The 26597-nt window shown below is 36.9% G+C and overlaps 4 protein-coding genes and 1 long non-coding RNA gene across 7 annotated transcripts; all 5 read left to right on the top strand.

The window, feature by feature from the left end:
• Positions 1-215: 215 nt before the first annotated feature.
• On the top strand, positions 216-1118 carry LOC149740225 (vitronectin-like). The gene is made up of 3 exons (XM_089872934.1): positions 216-496; positions 757-805; positions 862-1118. The coding sequence occupies exons 1-3, from the start codon at positions 482-484 to the stop codon at positions 1050-1052; spliced, it is 255 nt and encodes an 84-aa protein (XP_089729060.1). The 5' UTR covers positions 216-481; the 3' UTR covers positions 1053-1118.
• On the top strand, positions 1087-2854 carry LOC149740226 (uncharacterized). The gene is made up of 4 exons (XR_016384385.1): positions 1087-1090; positions 1361-1462; positions 1618-1740; positions 1800-2854. It is a non-coding gene; the product is annotated as an uncharacterized LOC149740226 (long non-coding RNA).
• Positions 2855-3554: 700 nt separating this feature from the next.
• On the top strand, positions 3555-10360 carry LOC149740227 (venom phosphodiesterase 2-like). Of its 2 annotated transcripts, XM_089872911.1 has the most exons (21): positions 3556-3705; positions 3789-3858; positions 4186-4302; positions 4459-4543; positions 4601-4692; positions 4803-4882; positions 5212-5328; positions 5802-5974; positions 6318-6499; positions 6882-7072; positions 7255-7358; positions 7619-7688; positions 7764-7854; positions 8114-8274; positions 8332-8380; positions 8524-8678; positions 8885-9017; positions 9255-9332; positions 9396-9522; positions 9594-9777; positions 9889-10360. In XM_089872911.1, exons 1-21 carry the CDS (start codon positions 3688-3690, stop codon positions 10111-10113), a joined length of 2502 nt encoding a protein of 833 aa, XP_089729037.1. In that variant the 5' UTR covers positions 3556-3687; the 3' UTR covers positions 10114-10360. The 2 variants fall into 2 exon arrangements, with proteins under 2 accessions (XP_089729038.1, XP_089729037.1); XM_089872912.1 differs by lacking the exon at positions 5212-5328 and having other exon boundaries at positions 3555-3705.
• Positions 10361-10440: 80 nt separating this feature from the next.
• Positions 10441-20421, top strand: LOC149740228 (venom phosphodiesterase 2-like). Of its 2 annotated transcripts, XM_089872904.1 has the most exons (24): positions 10441-10617; positions 10678-10744; positions 10812-10952; positions 11324-11443; positions 11516-11635; positions 11695-11808; positions 12103-12163; positions 12426-12517; positions 12812-12891; positions 13891-14010; positions 14067-14239; positions 14540-14721; positions 15230-15420; positions 15634-15737; positions 15832-15901; positions 16337-16427; positions 16738-16907; positions 17079-17133; positions 17730-17887; positions 18316-18439; positions 18755-18832; positions 18894-19020; positions 19320-19500; positions 19627-20421. In XM_089872904.1, the coding sequence occupies exons 1-24, from the start codon at positions 10441-10443 to the stop codon at positions 19972-19974; spliced, it is 3144 nt and encodes a 1047-aa protein (XP_089729030.1). In that variant the 3' UTR covers positions 19975-20421. The 2 variants fall into 2 exon arrangements, with proteins under 2 accessions (XP_089729030.1, XP_089729029.1); XM_089872903.1 differs by having other exon boundaries at positions 10441-10744.
• Positions 20422-21375: 954 nt separating this feature from the next.
• Positions 21376-26561, top strand: LOC149740229 (venom phosphodiesterase 2-like). The gene is made up of 20 exons (XM_089872909.1): positions 21376-21565; positions 21638-21757; positions 22114-22174; positions 22232-22323; positions 22567-22646; positions 22866-22985; positions 23174-23346; positions 23431-23612; positions 23672-23862; positions 23935-24035; positions 24209-24278; positions 24353-24443; positions 24508-24677; positions 24938-24989; positions 25054-25214; positions 25287-25413; positions 25480-25557; positions 25611-25737; positions 25824-26004; positions 26169-26561. The coding sequence occupies exons 1-20, from the start codon at positions 21502-21504 to the stop codon at positions 26463-26465; spliced, it is 2538 nt and encodes an 845-aa protein (XP_089729035.1). The 5' UTR covers positions 21376-21501; the 3' UTR covers positions 26466-26561.
• The last annotated feature ends 36 nt before the right edge of the window (positions 26562-26597 follow it).

Below are 26597 nucleotides of genomic sequence, written 5' to 3' on the forward strand. Positions count from 1 at the left end.
AACATAATATTGCACTTTTCTTTGAAAAAAAAAGAATATGCACTTTTCTTTGAAAAAAAAGAATAGAAAAGAGTTTCCCACTTTACCCCATGTCCCAATTATCTTCGCCCTACTACATTTACACTATCTATAACCGCTTGTAGTTTACGCGACATAATACACTTCTTCACGTGGTGGACAATATCTGGCAGCGTATATTTAACCGCCGTATTTGCTTTAATCCAAAGAAACTATACTCAAAGTAAAAAGAACGCCTAAGTTCATTCGCAATGAAGCATGAAGTATTTTACTGCCACAAGGGGCGTTATATGAACTGACAAATATTTGTTGAGTGGTTTTGAAAGTGAATTGAATCATAACGGTCTATTGGCTTCCTTTCATACTATTAATAGGTTAATTTTGACTTTGGCCTTAATACTTCTTATTACCAGAAAGAATAGTTTTGCATTAGCATTTGTAAAACACGCGTCAGGACACAGCAATGCAGAGTGACCAGGTATTATAAAATTTCAATATAAATGCATAAGAGTTAGCTTATGTATCTCTACTTGTCTTTAAATCTAAATCAACGACTTCGCCTTTGTAAAATTTGGTGCAAACAAAGTCTATATAGTCTGCACTGCATCTTATACGTTTTATACAAGTATAAACCTATTAAGCTTTTACGTGTAAGGTCAGTTGAATCTAAAAAGTAACATAAACCTAACAATTTCGTAGTTTTATTTTTTTTAATTAAAAATTATTTTTGTTTTACAGATAGTTTATTTAACGATTATTGTTATCGCCATTGGAATGCTTTTGCCAGGTTTGTTAAAATATACACAACCCAAATACTTGTGTTTACTGCAGACTTTTTCATAGGTCGGGCACAAAACACAGCGCAGACAACATCGTGTCAAGGCAGATGCCTCGACCCAAAACTTTCAACTGATAAATGTCACTGCCATGAATCATGTAGATTCGACGGGGATTGCTGCAACGATTTTGTGGAAGTGTGCGCCAATCAAAGCACGTATTGCCATATTTATTGCATAGAACAACAAAAAATTTAAATAATAGAATGCAGATAACGGAACAAATCATTGTATGAGTAACCATTAGAATAATATATAGTGGGGTGGGGAAAGATGGGACACTTTTTCATTCAATTTTCTCGTGGCATTGGTAGTAAACAAAGAGCATTTAAGTAATTATAAAACCGTATCCTCACGACTTCTAAAGACCGTTGTTAATTGTTTAAAACATAAAATCAGGGTTTTTGAATATTAGGTGCTAAAGGAGTCTCACTTTACCCCACAGTACTATATTTAAGTTTATCATTTTAAACCGCAACATACAGTGAATTCTTTTTTGATTGCAGGTTGCAACTGCAATACCACCACTTCGAGTTGCACTTGTGCCGGGGGTTGCCTGAATTTGACCTCCTGTTGTTCAGATTACTTTGATGCTTGTAATATCCCTCGTGAGTATTTTTCGTTATACTGTGTATCATATACGTCCAATTGAGCATTTTAAAATTTGCCAGTATAAAACTCCCACGATAAATTCCATTGGGGGTTAAACACTTTGGTGGTAATTAATGTCTAAAATCAAGTATTTTACTACACACACATATAGGTAACTGCGACAACAGATGCCATGAGACATATGACAAGAAACTGGCGTGTTACTGCGATGAGGTATGTGTGAAATACTCAAATTGCTGCGACGATTATGAATCAAAATGTGGCAGCACAGCAGGTATATAAATATACAGCTTCATAACTATTTTCACGGTTAAAATCCATTTTACACTTCAGGTGACCGAATTAAAGCTACAAACATTGTTGGGCTAGCTACGGTGATGCTACTATTACTGCAAGTCATGTGAAGTTACTAAGTTAAACGCGTCATGGCCCCATTTACAATCAAATATAAGCCCGATTATGTATTACTTTTACACCACATTTTGTGCAGCTTTGTAAGTTATATTCCTTTTAATTTATTTAATGGTATTAACAGTTAGCAGCATGTATAATTTTCATTATTGGTTATGTAGCGAATATTGATCAAACGATATATTCGCACGCGTAAGAGACGGAATAAGCCTATTGTGGACATAGTGTGCACGATGTTCGTGCATGTGTTATAAACTTCAATACGATAATGCATAAGTAGGGTCGGTTGAAAAAGTGAAACGTGGCTTGTATCACAACAACTTTACTATTTTAATCATTAATCGTTGCCTCATCATCTCTTAACGATTCATTTACGTCAACATTTCTAAATACTGCATAAACGCAGCTTTTTGTTAATATAAATTGCAGCATATCTTTACATACTGTGGTCAAAAATAACGACTTTTGATTTGTTATTCTTTTGAGAAATGGCGAATTCTTATCGACACATCTCACTGCTTTGCAAGCAAAATAAGTTACAGCATAAAAAGTGCTTTGATACCCAATATGCCGAAATTTAATATTTGTCGATCACAAATATATATAGTATAGTAGAATGGGGGAGGATGGGACACTTTGTCAAGTGAGACTTTTTCTTAATTTTCTTACGGATCTCCGATTAATGATAGTCAAAAAATAATGTTACAGAATTATTCGACAGTATATTATCACGACTTTATAAAACGCGCATCAAAGCCGATTACTGTTATTAAATATTTAAAAAAATGGAAAAAAGAAAAAGTATTTTTTGAACAGGTAAAAATATGCGAAATAGTACGGTTCTAATTTTGAATGCTCGCTAAATCACAGTGAAGACGATGAAATGTTGTAGTTTGCGAGTGTGAACGATTAAACTATAGTTTCATAGATTCTTAAATATATATATATCTATATGTGTACAGTTTTATTTAGTAAAAAAAATGAGATATAAACACGAGGAAAATAGACAAGGGTTAATATGACTTTCATTTGGGATAAAAACAACACAAAAATATCGTTTTAAAGGTATATATATATATAGTGTTAAAAGAAATAAAACTAGCACAGATGGTTAATTTCTTCTCGTGTGTTTTAATACATATTTTTTGAAATTGCTGTTGTCAATTAATAAAGGAACGAAACTACTAATTCGTGGTATCACCCAAAAACCGTCATGTATTTCGAATTTGGAAATATTGGGCAATATGTGCTTAAGTGTCCCATCTTTCCCCACCCTACTGTAGTATGGTGGCGGTTGAAGGTGTCACACCTTTTTATTCTATTTTTCTCGTCCCATTTGGTTGTAAACAAAGAACATTCAAAGAGTTATAAAACCGTATCCTCACGACTCCCATGGCCGTTGTTAATCTTTTAAAACACAATCAGAATATTTGGATATTAAGTGCTAAAGGTGTCCCGTCTCCCCCCACCCTACTATATATATTCTGAGCAGTCAACATTCTCACAGAACGATATTGGATAGTGAAGAAAAAAATCGTACCCTGAAATTACATACAGTAACAAAGCTATATGAGTTTCATTTAGAAAACCCTAAATAACTATGAGCCTGGTGTTGTTAGTGTTGTTATATAAAGTAGGACAAGTATTGTGACCTTTGTGCCGAGTAAACAAAACTGTTACCTAATCTACACCAGAGGCAACCCTAATCCAGATCTGTTTTGTTTTTCTCATGCATTGCGATTATATAAGAACCGGTATGCGTCTTTATGCAGTCATTGGGAGAAAAGGGGACTGAAAACTTCATGCAAAGATGGCAAGACTAGCTGATGTAAGTTATAGAATACAAATTCATATTCTATGCGTGTATAACGTATTGCTGACTCATACATCCGTTGTTAAATTTATTTATAGGCTCTGGCGGTGCTATTTATTTTCATATCATTATGGTGGCATTCATCATCGGCATTACCAACGACAGCAAGTAAGTCTTTGCAAAACACGCTTTGTAAAAAAATATCCTTAAAATGTTAGATATAGTAGGGTGGGAGAAGATGGGACACCTGTTCATTCTATTTTCTCGTCCAATTTGGTAGTAAACAAAAACATTCAAAGAACTATAAAACCTTATCCTCACAACTTCCATAGAACGTTGGCACTTGTTTAAAACACGATCGGGATATTTGGATATTAAGTGCTAAAGGTGTCCCATTTCCCCCCACCCTACTATACGAAATATATTAAGGTTGTTTAGTCTAATCTGTATCTTATTTTTCAACTTATTTCTTAGTATATTACTTGTTATTTTCAGGTAGCGAAAACTACTTATGCAACGGGTTATGTGGGGTCACAAGAATGCGATGCTCATGTACAGAATTATGTTTAGAAAATAATGACTGCTGCGTGGACTACTTGCGTTCATGTAGAGGTACCTTTTAAACTTAAACTATCTATAGTAGGGTGGGGAAAGATGTTCTTTGTTTACTACCAAATAGGGCGAAAAAATAGAATAAAAAAGTGTCCCATCTTACCCCACCATAATATATGTAATATTTTGCGAGTTCTAATCGTTCAATAATAACAGTCCACCATAACTTACAACATATGGATACAACGCAATGGAAAGATGATGCGTGTGCTACTGGGACAGAGATGAAGTGTTCGGATAGGTAACCACACTAATGATAATGTACACGATGTGTTTTATTGAGACTTGTAAATTTTAGGTACACGACTCCACCGTTAATAATATTTTCCATCGATGGGTTCCTGGCGGAATATCTTTACAGGGAAAAGACGCCCACGATTTGGAAATTAGGTTTGTTAAAAATTTATGCCAAAAAAAACAAGAAGAAAATCATTTTATATAGTCGATTTTTTGTCGTTATGTCGTGCAATTTAAGAGTTATAATTCCCTTTGCATTTCAGCCACTTGCGGCGTCCACGCACCCTATATGAGATCCGTGTACCCGACCAAAACGTTTCCAAATCATTACACGATAGTTACTGTAAGTTACAATGTGCTAAATTGGGGTAACATGGTTCTTTTTTGTGTTCCCTTTATTTTACCATTTGGTTGAAAACAAAGATTATTTACCAAAGACGTAGCCTAAACATAGCAATATGTACCTAACTATGGTAGCCTCACGCAAAGGTGCAGTTAAGTGTGACCAAACAAGATTAAAAAGCTTGGTATATAATATATACGGTGTCCATCTTACACCACAAGACTGTATTTTGAGAACTGCAAAATGAAGTTTTTTTTAGTTACTTGTCTTTTATACAACGAGACTATACATCATGGCGTAACAAAACTCTATAGTTTCTTTATTCTTAGGGATTGTATCCTGAAAGCCATGGTATCATAGATAACAAGATGTTTGACAACGATTTACAATTGGAATTCAAAAGAGGATCGACCGCTTCACAACCCCACTGGTGGGGTGGGGAACCGGTAAGTTAATTATACGTCGTTTTCATTACAAATACTTCATAGTGAGAAAAAGCGCTTACACAGACAAGTTGGATTCTATTCCATTTGTTTTTTATTGGCGGTCTCCTTGTTGGAGTATCTATAGGTCCCAGGAGTTGTGTCTGATTTGGCCCATTTTACCTCAACAACCAGACTACTTATTGAACACGTTATTGAACACGTTTGTGGTCATATAGATCGTTGTTTTTTGCGCGACTTTTTGCTAATTAGTTTTTAACGTGTTAACGCGTTAGTTCTTTGATCTCTTGTGTGTATATACGTTCACATGGAACATGCTTCACGTGTGACAAGTGCGCTCCGAAGTGCGAGCGACCAATCAGATTGATGTTTTTTACAGTAAAAGTTTCAAACAATAAGACCTGAGATAAACCAACGCAAATTGACTAAAACAATTTTGTAATTTATTTTTATAAAAACAACATCCTCTGTTGTAGATTTGGGTTACCGCAAGAAAACAAGGAAAAAAGAGCGCGGCTTACTTTTGGCCTGGCTCAGACGTAAACATAACAATGTACCCAAACTATTACAACACGTATAACAAATCAGTTTCACACGAGGAACGAATTTATCAAGTTTTAGACTGGCTTGACATGCCTGAGTCTGAAAGGTAGGTGTATGTTTGAATTGATTGAGTAAGTGTAGCTTATAATTTTCCTGACGTAGCGAGCAAACGACAGTTGTAAAACATTACAAATATACTGCGTCTTCACTTATTCGGGTTACCACGCTTGTAATTTGGTAAATGATTATTTCTTTCTTTTCTGTATGGCTGACAATTTAGACAAACCGTTAGTAACTACTGGAGCAACAAACGCAAGTGTCTTGCCTAGGCACACATACGCCGATTTAGCTCACGTTGCGAGCTACTCACCACTAAGCCATTGTACCGAGCAAAAAACAATTTTGGGGCGAATGCCATACACGATTCCTGTAACGAGTCATATTTACAGACCTGATCTGATCGTTTCCTATGCCAGTGTTGTGGACCATGCTGGCCACAAATATGGACCAGATTCGATTCAAGTAAATCAAGCGCTGGCGAAAGCAGATGCGTACGTTAGCATGCTCATGGATGGACTGAAAATGAGAAATTTGCACAACTGTGCGAATGTAATTGTACTTGCTGATCACGGTACGTTAAAGGAGTATACAGCGTGTGACATGTTGACAAGAATTTCGAAGTTCGGTTGAATTTTTTCAATATATAGAAATGTGGCGTAATATATGGATTACCGTTAGCATCTAAATCACATATTTTCAGATCGTGTTTTGAATATCCAACAATGCTCTTTTGGAGTTATGGAGCTATGGTTATACAATTCTGTATATAATATTTGTTTACTACCAAATAGGACTAGAAAAAATACATTTTCCATGTTACCCCACCCTGTATACCATAAGTATATAAGGCTGTCTGATTTTTCCATGCCATTTATTTTCAACCATGCAAAGGTCTTCCAAATTAGTTTAAGGCTCGATACCGCACAAATATAAACGGAATCATTTTTTTACAGGCATGTCTGATATTAGCTGTGATAGAAAGACAAGCATCGAGGACTACGACGTGGATGTGGACACAGTGTATTTTAGGGACGGTGCTATCGGTAAAGTGGGCAGAAGCCACGATCCTAACTTGGCTGATTTATTCGACGCTAAAAGTATTTACAACCTGCTGAAATGTTCACACGAAAAAAGCCACTGGCAGGTCCTGCTATTTTAGTATCGTAAATATATAGTAATTTGGGGAAAGATGCGATACTTCCAGACAAATTCCATATTTCTTTAACAATTAACAACGCTATTTTAGGATCGTGTGTCTACGGTTATACCACTCTGTACATATTCACGAGAAAGGAGGTCATTAATAAAGCTGAAATTTCTATTTAGGCATTTCTTAAGAATCAATATCTTCCTAAACGATTTCATCACGCAAATAATAATCGAATAGAAGAAGTGATACTAGCGATGGACGACGGGTGGATTTCGGAAGGGTAAGATAGCAAATTATATATACAGGAATGCACTTAAGACACCCGACTGATGCATTTGTAAACAAAATCCTATTGGAAATAAAGATACTGGATCTATTCCATTGCATTTATTTAATGTTTAACCCCACCTCGGCCCCTTTTAACCGTGTTGTTTACGTCACTTTTTTGCACTTTTTATTGGCGTTTTCCTTTTAAACGTCGTCTTACATATGGGTTTTCGCGTTTAAAGACTGCAATGCTTCAACTTTTCTATTACTCAGACGTAAAGATACATTCGAAGATTGCGACGGAGGAAGTCATGGATTCGACAACGAGTTTAGCAGTATGCACGTAAGACACCACCATCTATAACTTTAGTTAAAAATATATCGTCGGCATTGTTTTCAACATACAATTACCACACAGGCACTTTTCGCCAGCCATGGACCAGGATTCAAAAGGAAATTGAACATGACTGATCCGTTCGAAAACATTGAGCTGTACAACCTAATGGCAGGTAATTATAGTTTAGACAACACACACCAATAATCGACAGTGACAGTCCATGGTATGGTGGGAGGAAATTGGACACCTTTAACACGTAATATCCGAACTTTTTGATCGGGTTTTAAACATTTAACAACGGTCTATGGGAGTCCTGAGGATACGGTTTTATATTTCTTTGTATGTTCTTTGTTTATTACCAAGTGGGACGAGAAAATAGAATGAAAAGGTGTCTCATCTTTCTTCACCCTACTATACACCTTGCTTTACAGATCTGCTTAAAATCGACGCTGCTCCAAACAACGGTACAAAAGGATCCATTTACCACATAATGTCCAAGCCTCATGAACTGACTTCAGATATTGCTGTTAACCTAACTACATGCGGTACCCTTGAACCAAATGCCTACAACCAACCTTGTACACCGTGCCCGGTAACTTGAACGTTGTATTTACATATACGGACTTTTTAAAATAAACATTCCTTGCAGGATATATCGATTGAAGAAGCAAACGATCGCCTATTGAATTCATCAAACGGTAAAACATATAAACAAATTTACAAAAGTATAATTATTTTTAAAAGATAACCTGTTCTGTAACCTATTCAGTCAAAGATAGGTCTGTACTCTATATAGTTATACAATTACGATTTTTAGCATTAAAAGCGTAACAATTTACAGACGCAGAATCACGTAGAGGCAATACGTTGTATGGTTTGCCTCAGAACAGCAACGGAAACATTTTATCCTGTCTACTAATCCACGAAGATTATATCAACGAGTACGATCAATACTTAAGAACTCCGTTATACGTGACATACACATTAGATAAAACGGTTAGTATACGAGCTGTAGAAAACGTACCAACAAAGTTATATATGTGTTATTTCGTAAGCGTGCACGAGGTGTGTGAAACAGAAAACCCCCGTTATAAAAAGATCGTGGTTTTCCCGCTACGCGAGGATAAATAAGTTACATTGATTTATTCATTTAGGAAAATGCGTACATTTAAACCTGGGAATTTACTCTAATTTTTGTACAGGATTTTTATGAGCACCCTCTTAACGAATGTATTAGACCTGAAGCTAGACTTCCACCGGACAATACTTACCCTTGTATTGACTACAACATGAACAAGGGCGATGGCACGTCCTATGCTTTCCTATACTCACCAGGTGAAATTATATTTTAAACACCAATTTCTATCAAAAGTCCCATGGTTATTGATCTAGTAGTGCGGGGAAGATGGAACACCTAAAGATTAATAAAACCGTACCCTCACGGCTCCCATTAACCGTTGTTAATTGTTTAAAACACGATAAGGATATGTGGATATTATGTGCTAAAAGCGTCCCGCCTTCCCCCACCCTACTATATATAGGTTTCGTTAATGATGGTATATTTCATTACAGGACTATCGAAAGGAATAGCCATATACGATGCAACTGTAGAAACCAATCTCGTGCCCATGTATGAGCCAGCTAAGGAAGGTAAATGGTCGTTTAACTATAAAGGTGGAACATGTATGAATAACATTATATACCATTTTGCAGTTTGGAATTACATGACACAGATCCTATCAGAATGGTCACTAAAATATAACGGAATAAACGTCGTTGCTGGCCCTGTATTTGATTACGATCACGACGGACATAGAGATAATATGGCTACACTGAAAAGGTAGGCACTTGGTGACCCTATTAAAACAAGTGTTCGAATAATCTGATTTATTTTTCGGTTTTTCTTCATAGTATTGGGAAATTGATTACAATTGGAGCAACTACAGTACCTGTACCGACCCACTTTTTCCTTGTAATTTCTCGGTGCGTTCAAAGCGGGCAGAATACCGACGTGACGTCATGCGTGACGTCACCACGAGACGTGGAGATACTAAGTTTCATAATTCCGAACTACTCTGAAATTATTTGCCACAAAGTAAGACAGCTTGTTATTATATATATGAAACCTATTATTGAAACAACACGTTGATTCGCCTAAATGGCATAACTATTTTAACGCCCATTTATAAAACGACATATTTTGCAGCCCGACCAAGCACCTAGCGATTGGATACCGAAAACACTAAAGGAACACGTCGCTCGACTGAGGGATGTTGAAATACTGACCGGATTGTCTTTCCTACCAAAATGGACGCACGCACAAGAGGTCGACCAAGAAACCAGAGTTGAAGCCACGCGTCTGAGGCTCAGATTGCCACAGTTTGATAGCCAGTGGATGATGGACTTTTTGAATTACGAAGCCTCAATGTAAAACATTTTTCACTGCATAAAACTTGTATTAATAAAGCGGGGCCAAAAATGTGTGAGTTTACAATAAACAATTAAAACTCCTCCATTGTTTTTAAGTACTTGTTTTATATGATATTTTGTTTTAACATGACGACAAGATTTTTCTCGATGGGGTCAATAGATTTACAGTTAAACTTGAAAAGGGAATTTAAACGAATAATCGTGCAGCTGTTATAATAAATACATTGGCCTACGCACTTTCTAATAAACCGACTGTTAATTAATAACACAGTCAAAGTGTTGTTTGTCGTCCTTAACCGAGGTCAAATTGATTTATTTGTCCAGTGGGATGAAAAACAAGATTTCAATGCGCATTGCAATCATAAAAAGGCTCTGTGTAAACCTAAACGGCCAGTTAATAATTACCACAAGTCTTGCATACACATACCAAAAGGGTGCACTCATTTCAGTCTTCCACATACTTTATCATTGTACTAGCAGCGAGGCAGAGATGAAGCTTTTTACGGTAGGTTTGATAGAAAGACATTTAACCTTAAATGACAGTCGTTTAAAATTACTATTTCAGGTCGCGGTACTTTTGGTATCAGTTTTTGGAGAACCTGCTTTTGCGAATATTGTGAAAAATAAATCAGGTAACTATAAATTTTATTCTGATCTTAAAAAAGACGTTACATATAAATAATGCTTCGAATTTTGCAGCGAGGGCGGCTTCGACTTCGCTAAGTTGTACAGGCAGATGTGACGAATCATACAACGGTGGCAATAAGTGTCAGTGTAACGATAGGTGCAGAGAATATGGGAATTGCTGTGACGATTATATCCCTGTTTGTGCGGCTACAGGTATATACCATGGGTCATATATATACCTTTTATGCTTGTACTTAACGAAGCGCTTTATTGTCGTCTATATACCTTCGGTGAAGCGCAGGCTTTAACATTTGATGAGGTCCATTATTAGGTAGCATTCTTGGTGTCGGGCTAATGGGTTAACTCTAGCCTGAATCGCAAGTCCCATGTCGTATCACATATAGTACCTCACCGTAGGATATTATGGAATAAAAAAGGACGAAGAGATTTCCATATGATTTGCAATATTTTCTTAAAGCGCTATAGTTATATATGCAACAACAATACTCTAACATAAACTAAAAATTAACATACCTATTTCTATTGTAAGCAGCAATTATCATTTTCCACACTATACTGTACAGATTCGTGCCAATTACGATGTAGCGAAAGGCATGACAGTGCTCAAAGCTGCAGCTGTGACGACCAATGTCTGACTTACAATAATTGTTGCGACGACTACGAGGCAATGTGCAATCCTATTAGTAAGTTTTTTCTATTTTGTTTTTTACTTTACTAAATAAACCCAAATTTAACTTAACTAAATACATCCACAGCAACGTGTAAAGACAGATGCGACGAAACTTCGAGTCCAACTGGAGCAATTTGTTACTGCGATGCTAAATGTTCACAGTATAAAAATTGCTGCGATGATTTTTCTGACGTTTGTTCTGGGGGTAGGGTAGATATTTTTAAACTGTCAAGTTTCACAAAACTAATAGTTTTTGTTTAAAAGGCGAGTCGTACTTATGTAAAGGAGAATGCAACGTAACAAGGGCACGGTGCGACTGCAACCCAGGCTGCGAGGCGGCAAAAAATTGTTGCTCTGATTATCTAAAAACATGTAACGGTAAATTGTGTGACAACGTTCGGTAATAGTGGAGGTGTTTTACCTAAACACAGCACGCGAATATTTAGAGTCGTAAAAATTGCCACGATGATTGATGTAATATACTTTTAATATTATGTAGTATAAAATACATATAGTATTCCACATTTTCTTGTTGTGTTTTTAACAACTAACGGTCATACGATTATAATTGTGTAAATATTTGGACGGTAAAGCATAAGCGAGCCATCTTACCCCAATATACTATATGGGCAATAATAGTATCTTATTACAGCGTTTCGGTTTACTTTACAGGTGAACCGTCGTGGGTAGAACAACCATGTAGTACAGAAGCCGAGATGAAATGCCCTAATGGGTATGTGGTGCAATATAAGTAGTGTGGGGTATGATGGGACACTTTCAGCATAAAATATTCAAATATATTTATTGTGTTTTAAACATTTAACAACAGTCGTGTGGTTATACGGCTTTATAGTTCTTTTGATGTTCTTTGTTTACTACCAAATATTACCAGAAAATAGAATGAAAAAGGTGTCCCCTCCTCCCCACCCTACTATATCGTATATATATATACGAATCTCTTTATATGCGTTTTGAATCCATTGTATGGCTTATAGATACGAAGATCCAATTGTAATTCTCTTTTCAATCGACGGATACAAGGCCGAGTACCTCAGCGAAACTAACTCGCCGAATATTTGGAAACTGGGTGAGTTACTCGGGATATCTGTTAAGTATTTCAAGCGTATTCGCAGTTATTGCGTGTTTGGTTTTCAATTAATTATCAACCAATGGGGTATTTAACTTTACATATTAGTTTAAAACACCTGTTGCCACGTAAAACTTGTTAATCAATGCTCATAATCTCGGTTAATCAACAAGACTTCAGCATTACTCCTCTAAAGCAGCGTTACTTATTGCTATACTATATACCACATATAGAATAAAGATAAATGTTTAAAAACACAAGTATAATAATATATATATATATATGATATCTCAGCAACATGCGGAGTCCATACGCCCTATATGAGATCGGTAACTCCAACTTCTACATTTCCAAACCATTATAGTATGGCCACGGTAAGTTGCAATGCTATTGTTTATACACACCTTAAAACTTAGAAGAAATTTATATATTGTAGGGTAAGGAAACCCTTTTCATTCCATTTTCTTGTCCGATTTGGTAGTAAACACAGAACATTTAATGAATTATAAAACCGTATTCTCACGACTCCCATAGATCATTGTTATTTTAAACACAACGGAGATATTTGGGTATTATGTGCTAAATGTGTCACATCTTCCGCCACCGTACTATGCACCATATAAAGTTATAGAGGTACATTGCTAAAACTGGTCATTGTATCGCCTAACGGCTACTCTCTCTAGCTGCTACAGGTTGCATAAAACCACTAACTTGGTTCAAAGAAAATTTCCTATACAAAATAATTACTTAACGTTTCATACACCCTACACTGGTGAAGCGAAATTTCCTCAAATTAAACTGCAACGACTAAACAGTGTAAACCGTATCAAACACAATGTAAGGCGTGCAAAAAGCCGACGCAAAATAGGCTGGCGGCACGAAAGGGGTGGACTTAATAGTAATTGCGGCAAGTCTCTTAAAGCCAGTGCCGAAATGCAGATTTAAGTCAGTTGACCGAAATAAGTAAATTGACCGAAATAAACAAAACTGAAAATAAAACATTAAAACATTTTATGTTGGTATATAACATACAATATTTCCTAATCTTGTTTTTAACAACCATATCAACGTCTGCTCTTTTGGAGTCTTTTAGGATACGGTTATATAGAATTACGTAAATATTCTTTGTTTACTAAAATAAAGGGCAATAAAGGAAATTGAAAAACATAGATTCTTTTTACCCCAACCCATTGTATATATTATATATACATATTACATTCACATTCATTCTTTCATATCGATATCATACAAAATCCTGAAATGCGATATACACAAAACTTTGACCCGCATATGCAACCTAGAATAAGAAAACGCAGATATCATTATAAAAATAACATATAGTGACAGATAAGTAAACATTACTGAATGCACAGGGTCTTTATCCTGAGAGTCACGGGATCGTAGACAACACCATGTACGACCATGAGCACGAGGAAAAATTCTCTGTTGGATCTCCAAACTCATACCATCCGTTTTGGTGGGGAGGCGAGCCGGTTCGTTCGCCTCATTGCATAAATGGGTTAAATTGTTTACGATGTTTTGTTGTCAGATCTGGGTAACGACCAGCAACCAGGGCTTGAAGAGCGCCACGTATTTCTGGGTGGGCTCTGACGTCAATATTACGAGATATCCAGATTATTATTATCATTTTGATGGCTCAGTACCGAACGAAGAAAGAATGTATACAGCCCTTGATTGGCTTGACATGAGCGTCCCTGACAGGTATGTTGAGATCTTCTTAGGAACAAAACTGCTCATACGTTTTATTCAACTTAAAAAATGCTTGTTGAGAAAAACAAACAGTTGAGTCGACGGATTAAAACTAGATTTCACAGAAATGTAACTAGTGGTCGTTTAAGCAAATATACACGCCGCACATAAATTATCAGTGTTTCTGAAAAAAGCCATTGTAAACATTATCACAAAGTGCTCGTATATTATCACAAGGGGAATGTACTATAAAAAGAGTTGATCTTTGTCTCTGGTCGGTGATTTATACCGGTTATCTAATTTCTTTTCCAGGCCCTCATTTGTTGCTTTGTACATGGATATTGTGGACCACGCTGGGCACAGTTATGGCCCAGATTCGCCTGAGGTTGCAGCTGAAGTTGCAGAAGCAGATAGAATAGTTGGAATACTGATGGACGGCTTGAAACTTCGTGGGTTGGAGAATTGTGTGAATGTGATCATGGTTGCTGATCACGGTGGGTTTGGGAACGAGACTTTAATATACAAGTATTTATATGGTAGGGTGGGGAAATATGGGACACCCTTTCATTCGATTTCCTTGTCACATTTGGCAGGAAACCGAGAACAATAAAAGAGTTATAAAACCTTAGCCCCATGACTCCCATAGACCGTTGTTAATTGTTCAATACACGATTAGTATATGTTTGGATATAATGTGCCAAAGGTGTCCCGTCTTTCCATACAGTACTATACAACTCAAATGTAAGATCATGGTGTATTCAGTTGCACCAACGCCATAGCATGGTGGTTATAATGCGCTCGCCTACAGAACAATAATATGGATTCGATGCTCCACACTGTCGCTATTGTGGCTGTATGTGTCCTGTCCCAGAAACCTAAAATGGTAATCGCTTTAGTCTTATGACCCATTACGGGTTAACCAAAATGTGTATCAATATTTGCGAATTTGGCTATACAGTTGTACACCAATCGGTCAGCTAACTTGTACTATTACAACCGCAGGAATGACAGACATCAGCTGTGACAGAAAGACCAGCGTAGAGGATTACGGAGTTGACCTGGACCTTGTCTTTTTTAAAAGTGGAGCGTTCTCACATATCGGAAAGAGTCCCGACCGAACAGAGTGGGATCAGTTTGACCCACAGACGACATATGATGAACTGCGTTGCAAACATAATGAGACACATTGGCTGGTAATATGTTAATAATTATATATGGTATGACGCAAGGTAACTGTTTGCAAAAAGTGATTAATTGGAGCGTACTGAAATATATATTTGTAAGTAAACATATATTTTTAAAATGCATCCCAGACTTGCAAATACAGCAGCTTAAATTGTTAAAAAGTCAACTAATCTTTTTTTCGAAGTTTACACGGCAAATAACCAAATATTTGTTTGATGCAGGCTTATCAGAAGCATGGGTACCTTCCCAAACGATATCATTATACAAACAATGATCGTATCGACGATATCGTTCTTGCAATGGATGACCGCTGGATTTCAGAGGGGTGTGTATTTGCTTTTGCGTGCGTCAATGCATCGTAAACACTTCACATCAGGGCTCGGTTAATATTTAAACATCACAAACTATTTGTTTTGCAGAAGGAAGGGATCTTATACTTCATGTAATGGAGGGACGCATGGTTATGATAACGAATATCGAAGCATGCATGTACGTACATAATATTTGCCGTGCTACCTTCGTGGTGATCAATGTTCAATTATATGAAACAAAAATGATAACGATTTGTGTTTGTGTGCAGTTTATGTCTTGCATAAGCTGTACTGATTAAAACAGTTACATATAGTAGGATGGGGGAAGATGGGACAGCTTTTTATTCTATTTTCTCGTACAGTTTGGTAGTAAACAAAGAACATTCGAAGAATTATAAAACCTTGTCCTCGCGACTTTCATAGCCCATTGTTAATTGTTTAAAACACGACCAGGCTATTTATATATATATTTTGTGCTTAAGGTGTCCCATCTTCCCCCACCCCACTATATATTGGTCTACAAACTTTTGTATTTCGTAGCGTTATATAAACAATATCCTTATGCTTCAACTACACGTATATACTTTAAATTAAGACCAGCATAAACTAACAGGCACTTTTCGCTGCACATGGTGTTGCGTTCAAGAGAAAATACGATACTATGCTTCCTTTCGAAAATATTGAATTATACAACTTGGTGACGGGTAAGTATATCAGGAATTGTGAACGTAATTTGATTAATATTGCTTCCATGCACTATGCTTAGATTGGCCAACAATAATAACCTTCATATGTTATAAAAAGCAATAAGTGTCATAAGAACGTACCTGATGTGTTTCTTGTGCTGCTCATGTATTATCAAAGCTTGGGCTTTCCAGTATTAAGCCATAAATCACATCTAAAGTTATGACTTCTGGCTGCCTCGACGTATAGAATTGACCAATATGGAATAAAATACAAAAAAGAGTCTTTTTAAGAGTAACAAAGTCTAAATTTATTTTTTTTCCGTAATAGGTTTACTAAATCTTGACGCTGCTCCCAACAACGGCACTGAAGGTTCCCTAAATCATATTTTGCAAAACCCAACGCCTATTAGCAGTCAAGCTGAGACCGAAGTGCCAAATACATGCGATTACCCAGCACAAGATACATCTCCGTCTGATATGGGCTGCTTATATTGTTCGGTATTGTGCGACTACTATAGTTTGTACTGATGCATCTTTATCATTTTAGTGGTATATATACTGCCACATAGTAAATTTGACACATGTTAATGGATTTGAAAACGAGGGCTAATATAGTTTCATATTCGTTTGGCAAGCAAGTATTTAAATAGTAGTATGTGTTGTTTTCAGGGAATGGACGAAGCGACTGCAAATAAAAGATTACAAGCAATGGTAGGCAACCAAGGTAAAAAACGCATTAACAAGGCATTTCACACATATAGTATTCGTTTATATATACACACTATTCCGCTATAACTTTGAAATAAACCAAACCGCCACAAATGCGCGAACGCAGCGATAAATTTTTCCTAAAAATTTAAAATCGACTGCTTCTATAAAATAACTTACATACAGGACTGGTGTGTAAGATAGGATACCGTTAGTACAGTAGGGTGGGGGAAGACGGGACACCTTTAGCACACAATATCTAAATATCCTGATCGTGTTTTAAACAATTAACAAAGGTCTATGGGAGTTGTGAGGATACGGTTTTATAATTCTTTGAATGTTCCTTGCTTACTACCGAATCCGACGAGAAAATGGAATGAAAAAGTGTCCCATCTTCCCCCACCCTACTATACATAAATTATGGCTTCCTCGTGTTTTAAAAACTTAACAACTCTATTTTACAGCCGCGGTGCCACGGATATATAATTCCATATAAATATAAGAAAATAGAATAAAAAGACTGTTTAAAACGCGCTAAAGACATTTGAATATTATGTTCCAAATGTAATCAATCTTACCCCACAGTACAATATATGCAATTATACTACACAGAAGCACAGCAGAGTAACATGCCATATGGACGACCGCAAGCTACCGAAATTGAAACCGATGACGTTGCATACTGCCTTTTAACGCAGGAGGATTACATCAATGCTTACGACTTCAAGAGGAAGATTTCAAGATACGTTTCATTCACAATGACTGATGAGGTAAACATTAACACGGCATGTTATAAGAATTGCAAAATACTTAATTATACGTACACGACTTTGTTCGTTGACTGAGTGTATCTTATTTATTCTCAACACGCAGGTGCTGATATTTTTGTTTTACACTCCTCGTACCCGTTAATGTGCTACCATATAAATGTAATTTTGTAGGTAATTCTTTTTGGAGTGGATTTTTCATTGCTTTGAAGTGTAATTGTGGCTGTTGGACCATAGGGAAGCAATGGGTTGAAGCAATTGGCATTAAGTGTAGTGCCTAAGGACACATACGCCCAGAATAGTATAGTAACGCCATGCTGAAAAACCTTTGTGCTTAGAGTCAAGTCCGATCACCACTTTGTTGTTTCACCAATGTTTAAAGCTGTCCATGCCGTTTAAAAATTTTTAAATGGACTTTTTAATATCACCAGGCTCGACAGTTGTACAAACCAAAATATTGTGTACGACCTGATATCCGGGTTCCACAAGAAGCTACGACCCCATGCTCTGACTACACCACGACAAATCTGCAATCAGTAGTCTTGTATACTCCAGGTTACTTAAATATTTCGGCACATAAGTTTTGAATAGGGTGTTACCACCACATATAAACTAAGACATATATAGTAGGATGAAGGGAGATGGGACATCTTGTCCCATTTGGTAGTAAACAAAAAACATTCAAAAAATTATAAAACCGTATGCCCATCACGACTCCCATAGGCCGTTCTTAATTGCTTAAAACGCGATCAGAATGTTTGGATATTAAATGCTAAAGGTGTCCCGTCACCCCCCCCCCAACCTACTATACTATATGTTATTTGGTACAAGGTGCGCTCATCGAAGTTTTTTACATTATTTCTGTTTTAGCATTTTCCAACGGCCAGGCACTCTTCGATGCGACGTTAACTAGCAACTCGGTTCCAATGTACATCTCAACATATGAAAGTGGGTATTCACAGCGCTAACTCCAAGCGTTTAGATACAAACCTTTTTTTCTTCTTTGCAGTTTGGACTTACATGGCGAGAGTGCTAACAGACTGGTCCCAACGGTATGGTGGCATCAACGTAATAGCTGGACCAGCATTTGATAGCGACTTTGACGGTCATCCGGATAGCCTTGAAACTTTGCAAGCGTAAGTACGCATTTGTATGAGACGGTTTATCAGTTTATAGCGGTTGATACGTTATTGTCATATATAGTAGGGTGGGGGAAGATGGGACACCTTTAACACATAATTTCCAAATCGTGCTGATCGTGTTTTAAAGAATTAACAACGGTCTGTGAAAATCGTATAAGGATACGGTTTCATAATTCTTTGAATGTTTTTTGTTTACTGCCAAGTGGAAAGAGAAAACAAAATGAAAAGGTGTCCCATCTTCCCCCACCCTACTATATATCACCCTACTATACATCGAATTTGTGTTTAAATAGTAATGGCACCTTCCTAAACGATGACACTACTTCTACACCAATTCCTACTCACTTCTTTCTTGTCGTTACTCGTTGCGTAAACTACGACACAGAAAAGATTAGCAGCTGCGTCACTTCACCGACCAGCCTTGAAGTCCAAGCTTTCATAATTCCAAACTTCGCAGAACCTCCTTGCAATTCTGTAAGCATTATAGATAAATAACTCGGCCTGCTTTTATTTTGTCTTTTGGAAATTACGTTTTACAAGTTTTCACTGAGTTGGTTTTACATTCAAGTGCTTTAGTTGATTTATTGATTGGTTAAACAGATGTCCAACCAGCCAAGCGATTGGGTACCGAAAACGCTAAAGGAACACGTCGCTCGACTGAGGGATGTTGAAATACTGACCGGATTGTCTTTCCTGCCAAAATGGACGCACGCACAAAACGTCGACCAAGAAACCAGAATTGAAGCCACGCGTTTGAGGCTCAGATTGCCACAGTTTGATAGCCAGTGGATGAACGATTTTCTTACAATAATTCCTCCCCCATTCGCTGAGAGTTCAGCAGTAACAACAACAGAAAAAACTGACGAAACGACATCTGGCACAACAAAACTTACGGCCAAGAACCTGCTTTATCTCGTGATAATAAGTATTTTATGGTGGTTGAATTAATAACTTCCAGAAGATAAATGTTTGTTACAAAACAATTAAATGATGTTTCCTTTAGAGACTGAATTGTAATTTCTGATATTTTATTTAATATTTACTGTATTTAATTTGGTTTTGTTTAGGTAAGAATAAATCTTGTAGAAATGAAGACAAAACACGATTGCACTTAAGAATCTATTTATGGAGATATGTTGTCCTGAGAGATTGCAAATTTAATAAGTATGGATGTTTGAACACTTTACCTGGCGCCTATTTTTCTTCATAAGTTTTAATTTTTGACGAGGTCTCACCCAATAAGATTCTGCAACCAAACTATAGCAGTTATGGTACAGGAAGTTAGACGATATAACATTTTTTTAATAATCAGTATTTACAGAATGAACAGAAATATATAAAAAGAAATGCATTAAACTTGATGAGTATCACATTATCTTTTATTTGATGTATAATATATATTTCCATAATAATCATCCGGAAAAAATCTTAACTCCTTGGAATGAATTTGGCACGAAAAGAAGATATAACAGCAAAAAATTGGCGACAAAATTGTTCAAAAATAGCTAAATTTGCTAAAAATGTTAAAAAGTTTTACAAAACGACACTCAAAATTTTTATAAACGTAGATATATATATTTTGTAATTGTTAAAATAAAAGAGAAATGGCTTCCTCTTTCTAACGATGCCGCATTTATTTCTTCATGAGACCAAAAAATGAACACGCAACGTCTGTTTAGTGAAATGTGTGGTACCAACGTCTTTTATGTGTGGTACCAACGCCTTTTATGTGTGGTACCAACGCCTTTTATGTGTGGTACCAACGCCTTTTATAAGTGGCTCAAGGTAGGTATAAATAAAGCACGTGGCTTAAGGAATAGATAGCATTATAAATGTCCAAAGCAGTTTCAGTAGGCATGTAATGATTGTAAATGGCCCTATAAAACAGTGTAACTTTTCTCCGGCAGCAGTCTTACTAAAACAGTGTAACTTTTCTCCGGCAGCAGTCTTACTAAAACAGTGTAACTTTTCTCCGGCAGCAGACTTACTTTCGCTCCCCGCATAGACAGTATCCAAGTGCATATATAGTAGGGTGGGGGAAGATGGGACATCTTTAGCACATAATATCCAGATATCCTGATCGTGTTTTAAATAATTAACAACGGTCTATGGGAGCCGTGAAAATATAAATTTATAAATGTTTGATTGTTCATTGCTAACTGCTAAATGGGACGAGAAAACAGAGATAAAAGGTGTCCCATCTTCCCCCACCCTACTGCATAGCCTATATAAACTATTTTTATATAGCATACTTTCTTGATGTTTGTTATAGTGAAAACTGCTATCTGCAATGCGTTGACAGGTATAAACTACAATCTTAAATAGCTGTTTAATCATTAACCAAACATATCGTACGCAGCTAGGGGACATTTTTAATGGTCGTTGTGCGTTTAATGAATAACCTTAGCTGGTCAGAAACGCATGTAAGAGGATAATAGAAAAATTCTAATAAGTTAATAGACCTGCAGATTTTGGATGTATCAGCTATTTTTGACAAGTTTTGCTCTCATTGCTGTCGGGTTAGCAGCAAATACAGAAGGTTAGTAAAGCTACATTCGATAGTATAGATTATCGCCCGCAAAATATGCATTGAAACCTTTACACTGCGCAGACACCGTGTCCGACTATCTCTGCCTTGACGAATGCAATGTTACGCGGTCAAGATGTTCCTGTATGGATGAATGTATCAATCTGAAGAATTGCTGCTCGGATTTTCAACACATTTGTAAAGGTATATATAGAGCTGGGCAATATTTATTACTGTTAAGCTATGTACTATACATTGGGGAATTTTTAAAATCGACGTATTGGTATTATAGGAGCATGAGTATATGAATAAAATATGACTCGTTAACCGTTCATACTAGATAATAATATAGTAGGGTGGAGGAAGACGGGACACCTTCAGAAAATAATATTCAAATAACCTGATCGTGTTTTGAACAATTAACAGCGGTCTAATGGAGTCGTAAGGATACGGGTTGATAATTGTTTGAATTTTCTTGTTTATACCACCAAATGAGATGAGAGAATAGAATAAAAGGTATCCCATCTTCTTTCGCCTCTGGCCTATATTTATCTGTATAGGTCAGTCGTTATGGAAAGACGAAGAATGTGCCAAGTTGCAAGAAATGACTTGTCCAAATGGGTAAGAACGAACAGCAAATTTGAAATTTAACCATTTAATGTTATATTCTACACGAAGATTTGACGCCCCGCCCGTTATTTTATTTTCTATTGACGGATTCAAATCAGAATACATCTACAGAGAAGAGACACCAAACATTTGGAAATTGGGTAAATTTAATACTTAAACTGTACTTCTGTTATATCCAAGCGTCTTATAACTCGTGATGTTTACCGTTACTCGTTCTTTTCAATCTTTATTACCGTGACCAAAAAAACAACAAGTCATTCATTTATTCAAACATTACACTTGAATTATTTCATAAATGCGATTATTGATATAACTTTAGGTCAACGTTTGCCAAACAGTTTTCTTGTCATTTTAAATTTACAACGCAATTTTTACAACCACAGCGTCATGCGGAGTTCATGCACCTTACATGAGGTCTGTTTACCCGACGACAACATTTCCAAACCATTACTCAATGGCAACGGTGAGCACACCCTCAGCCTAGACACACCTATTACTTTATTTTTGTATTAAGAATTATTGTACCCCCATTATGTGCATTGGACTGCCCTTAAATAATATTCGATTACAAAGGTCACCGCAGCGCTATTGCACGTAATAGATATTTCGCAATAGCCTTAATTATTGTTCCATATTTTACAAGTTTTCGCTTATTTTGATATCTTTGCACATTTCTAAGTAGGGTTTGTATCCTGAAAGCCATGGAATCATAGACAACAGCATGTACGACCACGAACACAACACTGAATTCTACCTTGGTTCCCCAAACACAATGCTTCAATTTTGGTGGGGTGGCGAACCGGTAAGTCAGCAACCACAACCTCTTTAAGTTGAGAAGTATACTTGACGGTTGTAACTCATGTATCATTGCGTGGTAAGGCAACGACGGTCTTTATAACGCAAGGGTCCGATGTAATACCCCTAATGCCCGCATATACAATTTCTTACGCATACGACCCTGTGGGTGATTTTAAAAGTATTTTTTTTCAGATCTGGGTAACGACTAGTAACCAAGGCTTGAAGAGCGCTACGTATTTCTGGGTGGGCTCTGACGTCAATATTACGAGGTATCCAGATTATTACAAAACATACGATGGAAGTGTCCCGAATGAAGAACGGATGTACCAAGCTCTCGATTGGTTAGATTTGCCAAAGCAAGAAAGGCACGTATTCTAAGCTATTGCAAAAATAGGCACACACGATATGAGACCGCCCCACTGCAATTGTTACTAAACTGAATACTTTAGGCCGTCGTTTATTGCCTTGTATTTGAGTTTGGTCGACCACACTGGGCATGTACATGGACCCGATTCCCCAGAAGTTAACCGTGATCTGACGATCGCTGATAATATGGTTGGAATACTGATGGATGGCTTGAAACTTAGAGGATTGGAGAACTGCGTCAATATTATGATATTAGCGGATCATGGTATAATGTGTTTATATGGTCATAAGAGAAAATAAGTGTATAGTTGCTTTGTGTTAAAGGTATGGCGCCAATCAGCTGTGAGAGGGTTACGTATGTGGATAAGTATGGAGTGGACATGAACACAGTAAATTTCTACGGGGGTGCTTTCGGCAGAGTAGGAAAATGTAGAGACGAAAATAAGTGGCCCGAATTTGACCAGGAACACATTGAAAGTCAATTGAGCTGCCAAACGGAAGACACCCGCTGGCAGGTAAACAAGCTTATTCAGCATAAAGCAAGTTTGCATCTCGTCAAGATTAGATTTGCTTTCGTTATATTGCAGGTGTTCTCTAAACAAACAGATCTACCGAAGCGTTATCACTACGCAAACAATAAACGAATTGAAGAAATTCAACTTGTAGTGGACGATGAATGGTTAGCAGGGTGAGATTCTTTTTATGAAACCATTTGTTGGACGTTCTAAGTATAGATATCTTGTATAATACACCCCTCCCTTAGTGTAGTGATACAAATAACATATCAAAATCGATGGTGTATTATACGTAGTATGGCATGCTTTTACAAACCACTATAGTTTAGTTGTACTTTGTATTTAGATCTACTAATACAACGACATTTTGTGATGGAGGCATGCATGGGTACGACAACGAGTACAAGAGCATGCACGTGAGTGTTTGACAAAAAATACACATTTGTTTCTAATTAAACATGTCATGTTATTGTACTTATTTTTTTACTAGGCCTTGTTCACTGGCCATGGACCAGGTTTTAAGCGTGCGTACAACATCTCGGAGGGTTTTGATAATATAGAACTCTACAATCTTATGGCGGGTATAGTGTCACAAATGGTGCCGTGCTTTCTAACTTATAATTTCTAATGAAACATTGTGAATAGACCTGTTGTCCATCACGCCTGCACCTAACAACGGCACGCCTGGATCTTTGTATCATATTATGACAAATCCAAAGCAAATAATCCCCTTGGACTTTGGTGATGACGTCGCAGTTTGTATCATGAAGGACACCAATGTTGCAGACGATGATCTGGGTTGTTCTTACTGCGCGGTAACGACTTGTTTTTGTATATCTTCATTCGAAGTTGTCGGTATATATTCATAGTCTTATAGTATAGGGTGGGGGAAGCCTTTAGGCATAATATCAAAATATCCCGATCGCGTTTAAAAAATTACTAATTAAAGGTCTATATGAAAGTCTTGATGATACAATTCTTTGAATATTCTTTTGTTCACTACCAATTGGGACGGGAAAACAGAATGAAAAAGTGTCCCATCTTCTCCCACCCTACTATATGTTTATTTCACCAGGGTCTTTCAGAAGCTGAGGCAAATCAACGGTTGAGGAATGCAATAGATAATGGTAAATGACACTTTGATAGTTCTATTCACCAAAATAATTGAAATCATGCTTTTTTTGTTTTAAGTCGATTACAACAACATTGCAACTCCATATGGGCGGCCTCAGGTTAAAAGTACAGATCCTGATTTTTCCCCATATTGTCTCCTCACCCAGCAGGACTACATTATGTCGTATTGCATGAAGCGAAAGATGCCGTACTTTGTATCCTACACATTGAATGCTAAGGTGATTTAACAATATATAGTACATACCAGTAAACGTTTTATTACTTTATTTTTGTATATGTGCATCTTACAGAATAGAAATCTAGCAAAGCCATCGTCTTGCAACAGACCTGATATAAGAATAGCGGCAATACATTCCCCGAAATGCTCTCAATTCAATACTAACGGGGACTTATTGCAAACAAATCTATACCCAGCTGGTGAGTATATGTAAACGTTTATTGCCTTCAAATTACAGTTCTTTACTACAAATCTCTCACTTTCAGAATTATCGAACGGTGATGCGGTGCACGATGCTCTGATAGTTACAAACACAGCGCCGATGTATTCATCAACAGCTACCGGTAAGTTCATTCATTTTTTTCTTGCCTACAAGTAACAGTACAATATTTTGCAGTCTGGAATTATATGACAAGGGTGCTAGCAGACTGGTCAATAAAGTATGGCGGTATCAATGTAATAGCTGGACCCGCTTTTGATTACAACTATGACAGTCTTCCAGATACAACAGACGATCTGATGACGTGAGTAATCGGGTCAAAACATAAAACCTTCTCTCGTATGATAATTTACCATCGAACTATAAAATGCGTTTTATTGAAACTTTCAGATGGCAAAAATACATCGGGTCTGGAAACGACACTATTCTGATTCCGTCCCATTTCTTTATAATTGTAACTCGCTGCTTGGAATACGAAGTAATGAAAATTGATCAATGTGTGAGCTCGCCGGCAAAATTGGAAGTTTTAAGCTGGATTGTTCCAAACTATAAAGAACCGCCTTGCGGTGCGGTAAGTAAGACCAAACCATATGATATATATAGGTGCTTACAAGAGTGGTAACTATTATGCTTCTGTCTTGTAGTATCAAAAACAATTGTTAAAATTATGTTCTACAGTTACTGAGTTGGTTTTACGTTTAAGTAATTCAGTTGCTTTATTGATTGGTTGAACAGATGTCCAACCAGCCAGCTAGCGATTGGATACCGAACACACTAAAGGAACACGTCGCTCGACTGAGGGATGTTGAAATACTGACCGGATTGTCTTTCCTGCCAAAATGGACGCACGCACAAAACGTCGACCAAGAAACCAGAGTTGAAGCCACGCGTTTGCGGCTCAGATTGCCACAGTTTAATAGCCAGTGGATGATGGACTTTTTAAATCAACCGTCAAGTGCAAATCACAAAAATGGGGTTAACAGTCTGATTGCAATGGCATTTTGTGTGACTGTGTATATGCTCAATTTGTAGAAAACATAATTCTGTATTTTCTGATGACCTGTCTGGTTATAAGAATGCTATTCTTATGAATATGTGTCCCATCGTTAGTAAATTGGATATTCTCATTGTGTTGGAGATTGTTTTCGTATGCGGAAGACCAGT

Source organism: Ciona robusta, chromosome 2 (assembly GCF_009617815.1).
Source record: "Ciona robusta chromosome 2, ASM961781v2".
Classification (NCBI taxonomy): domain Eukaryota; kingdom Metazoa; phylum Chordata; class Ascidiacea; order Phlebobranchia; family Cionidae; genus Ciona; species Ciona robusta.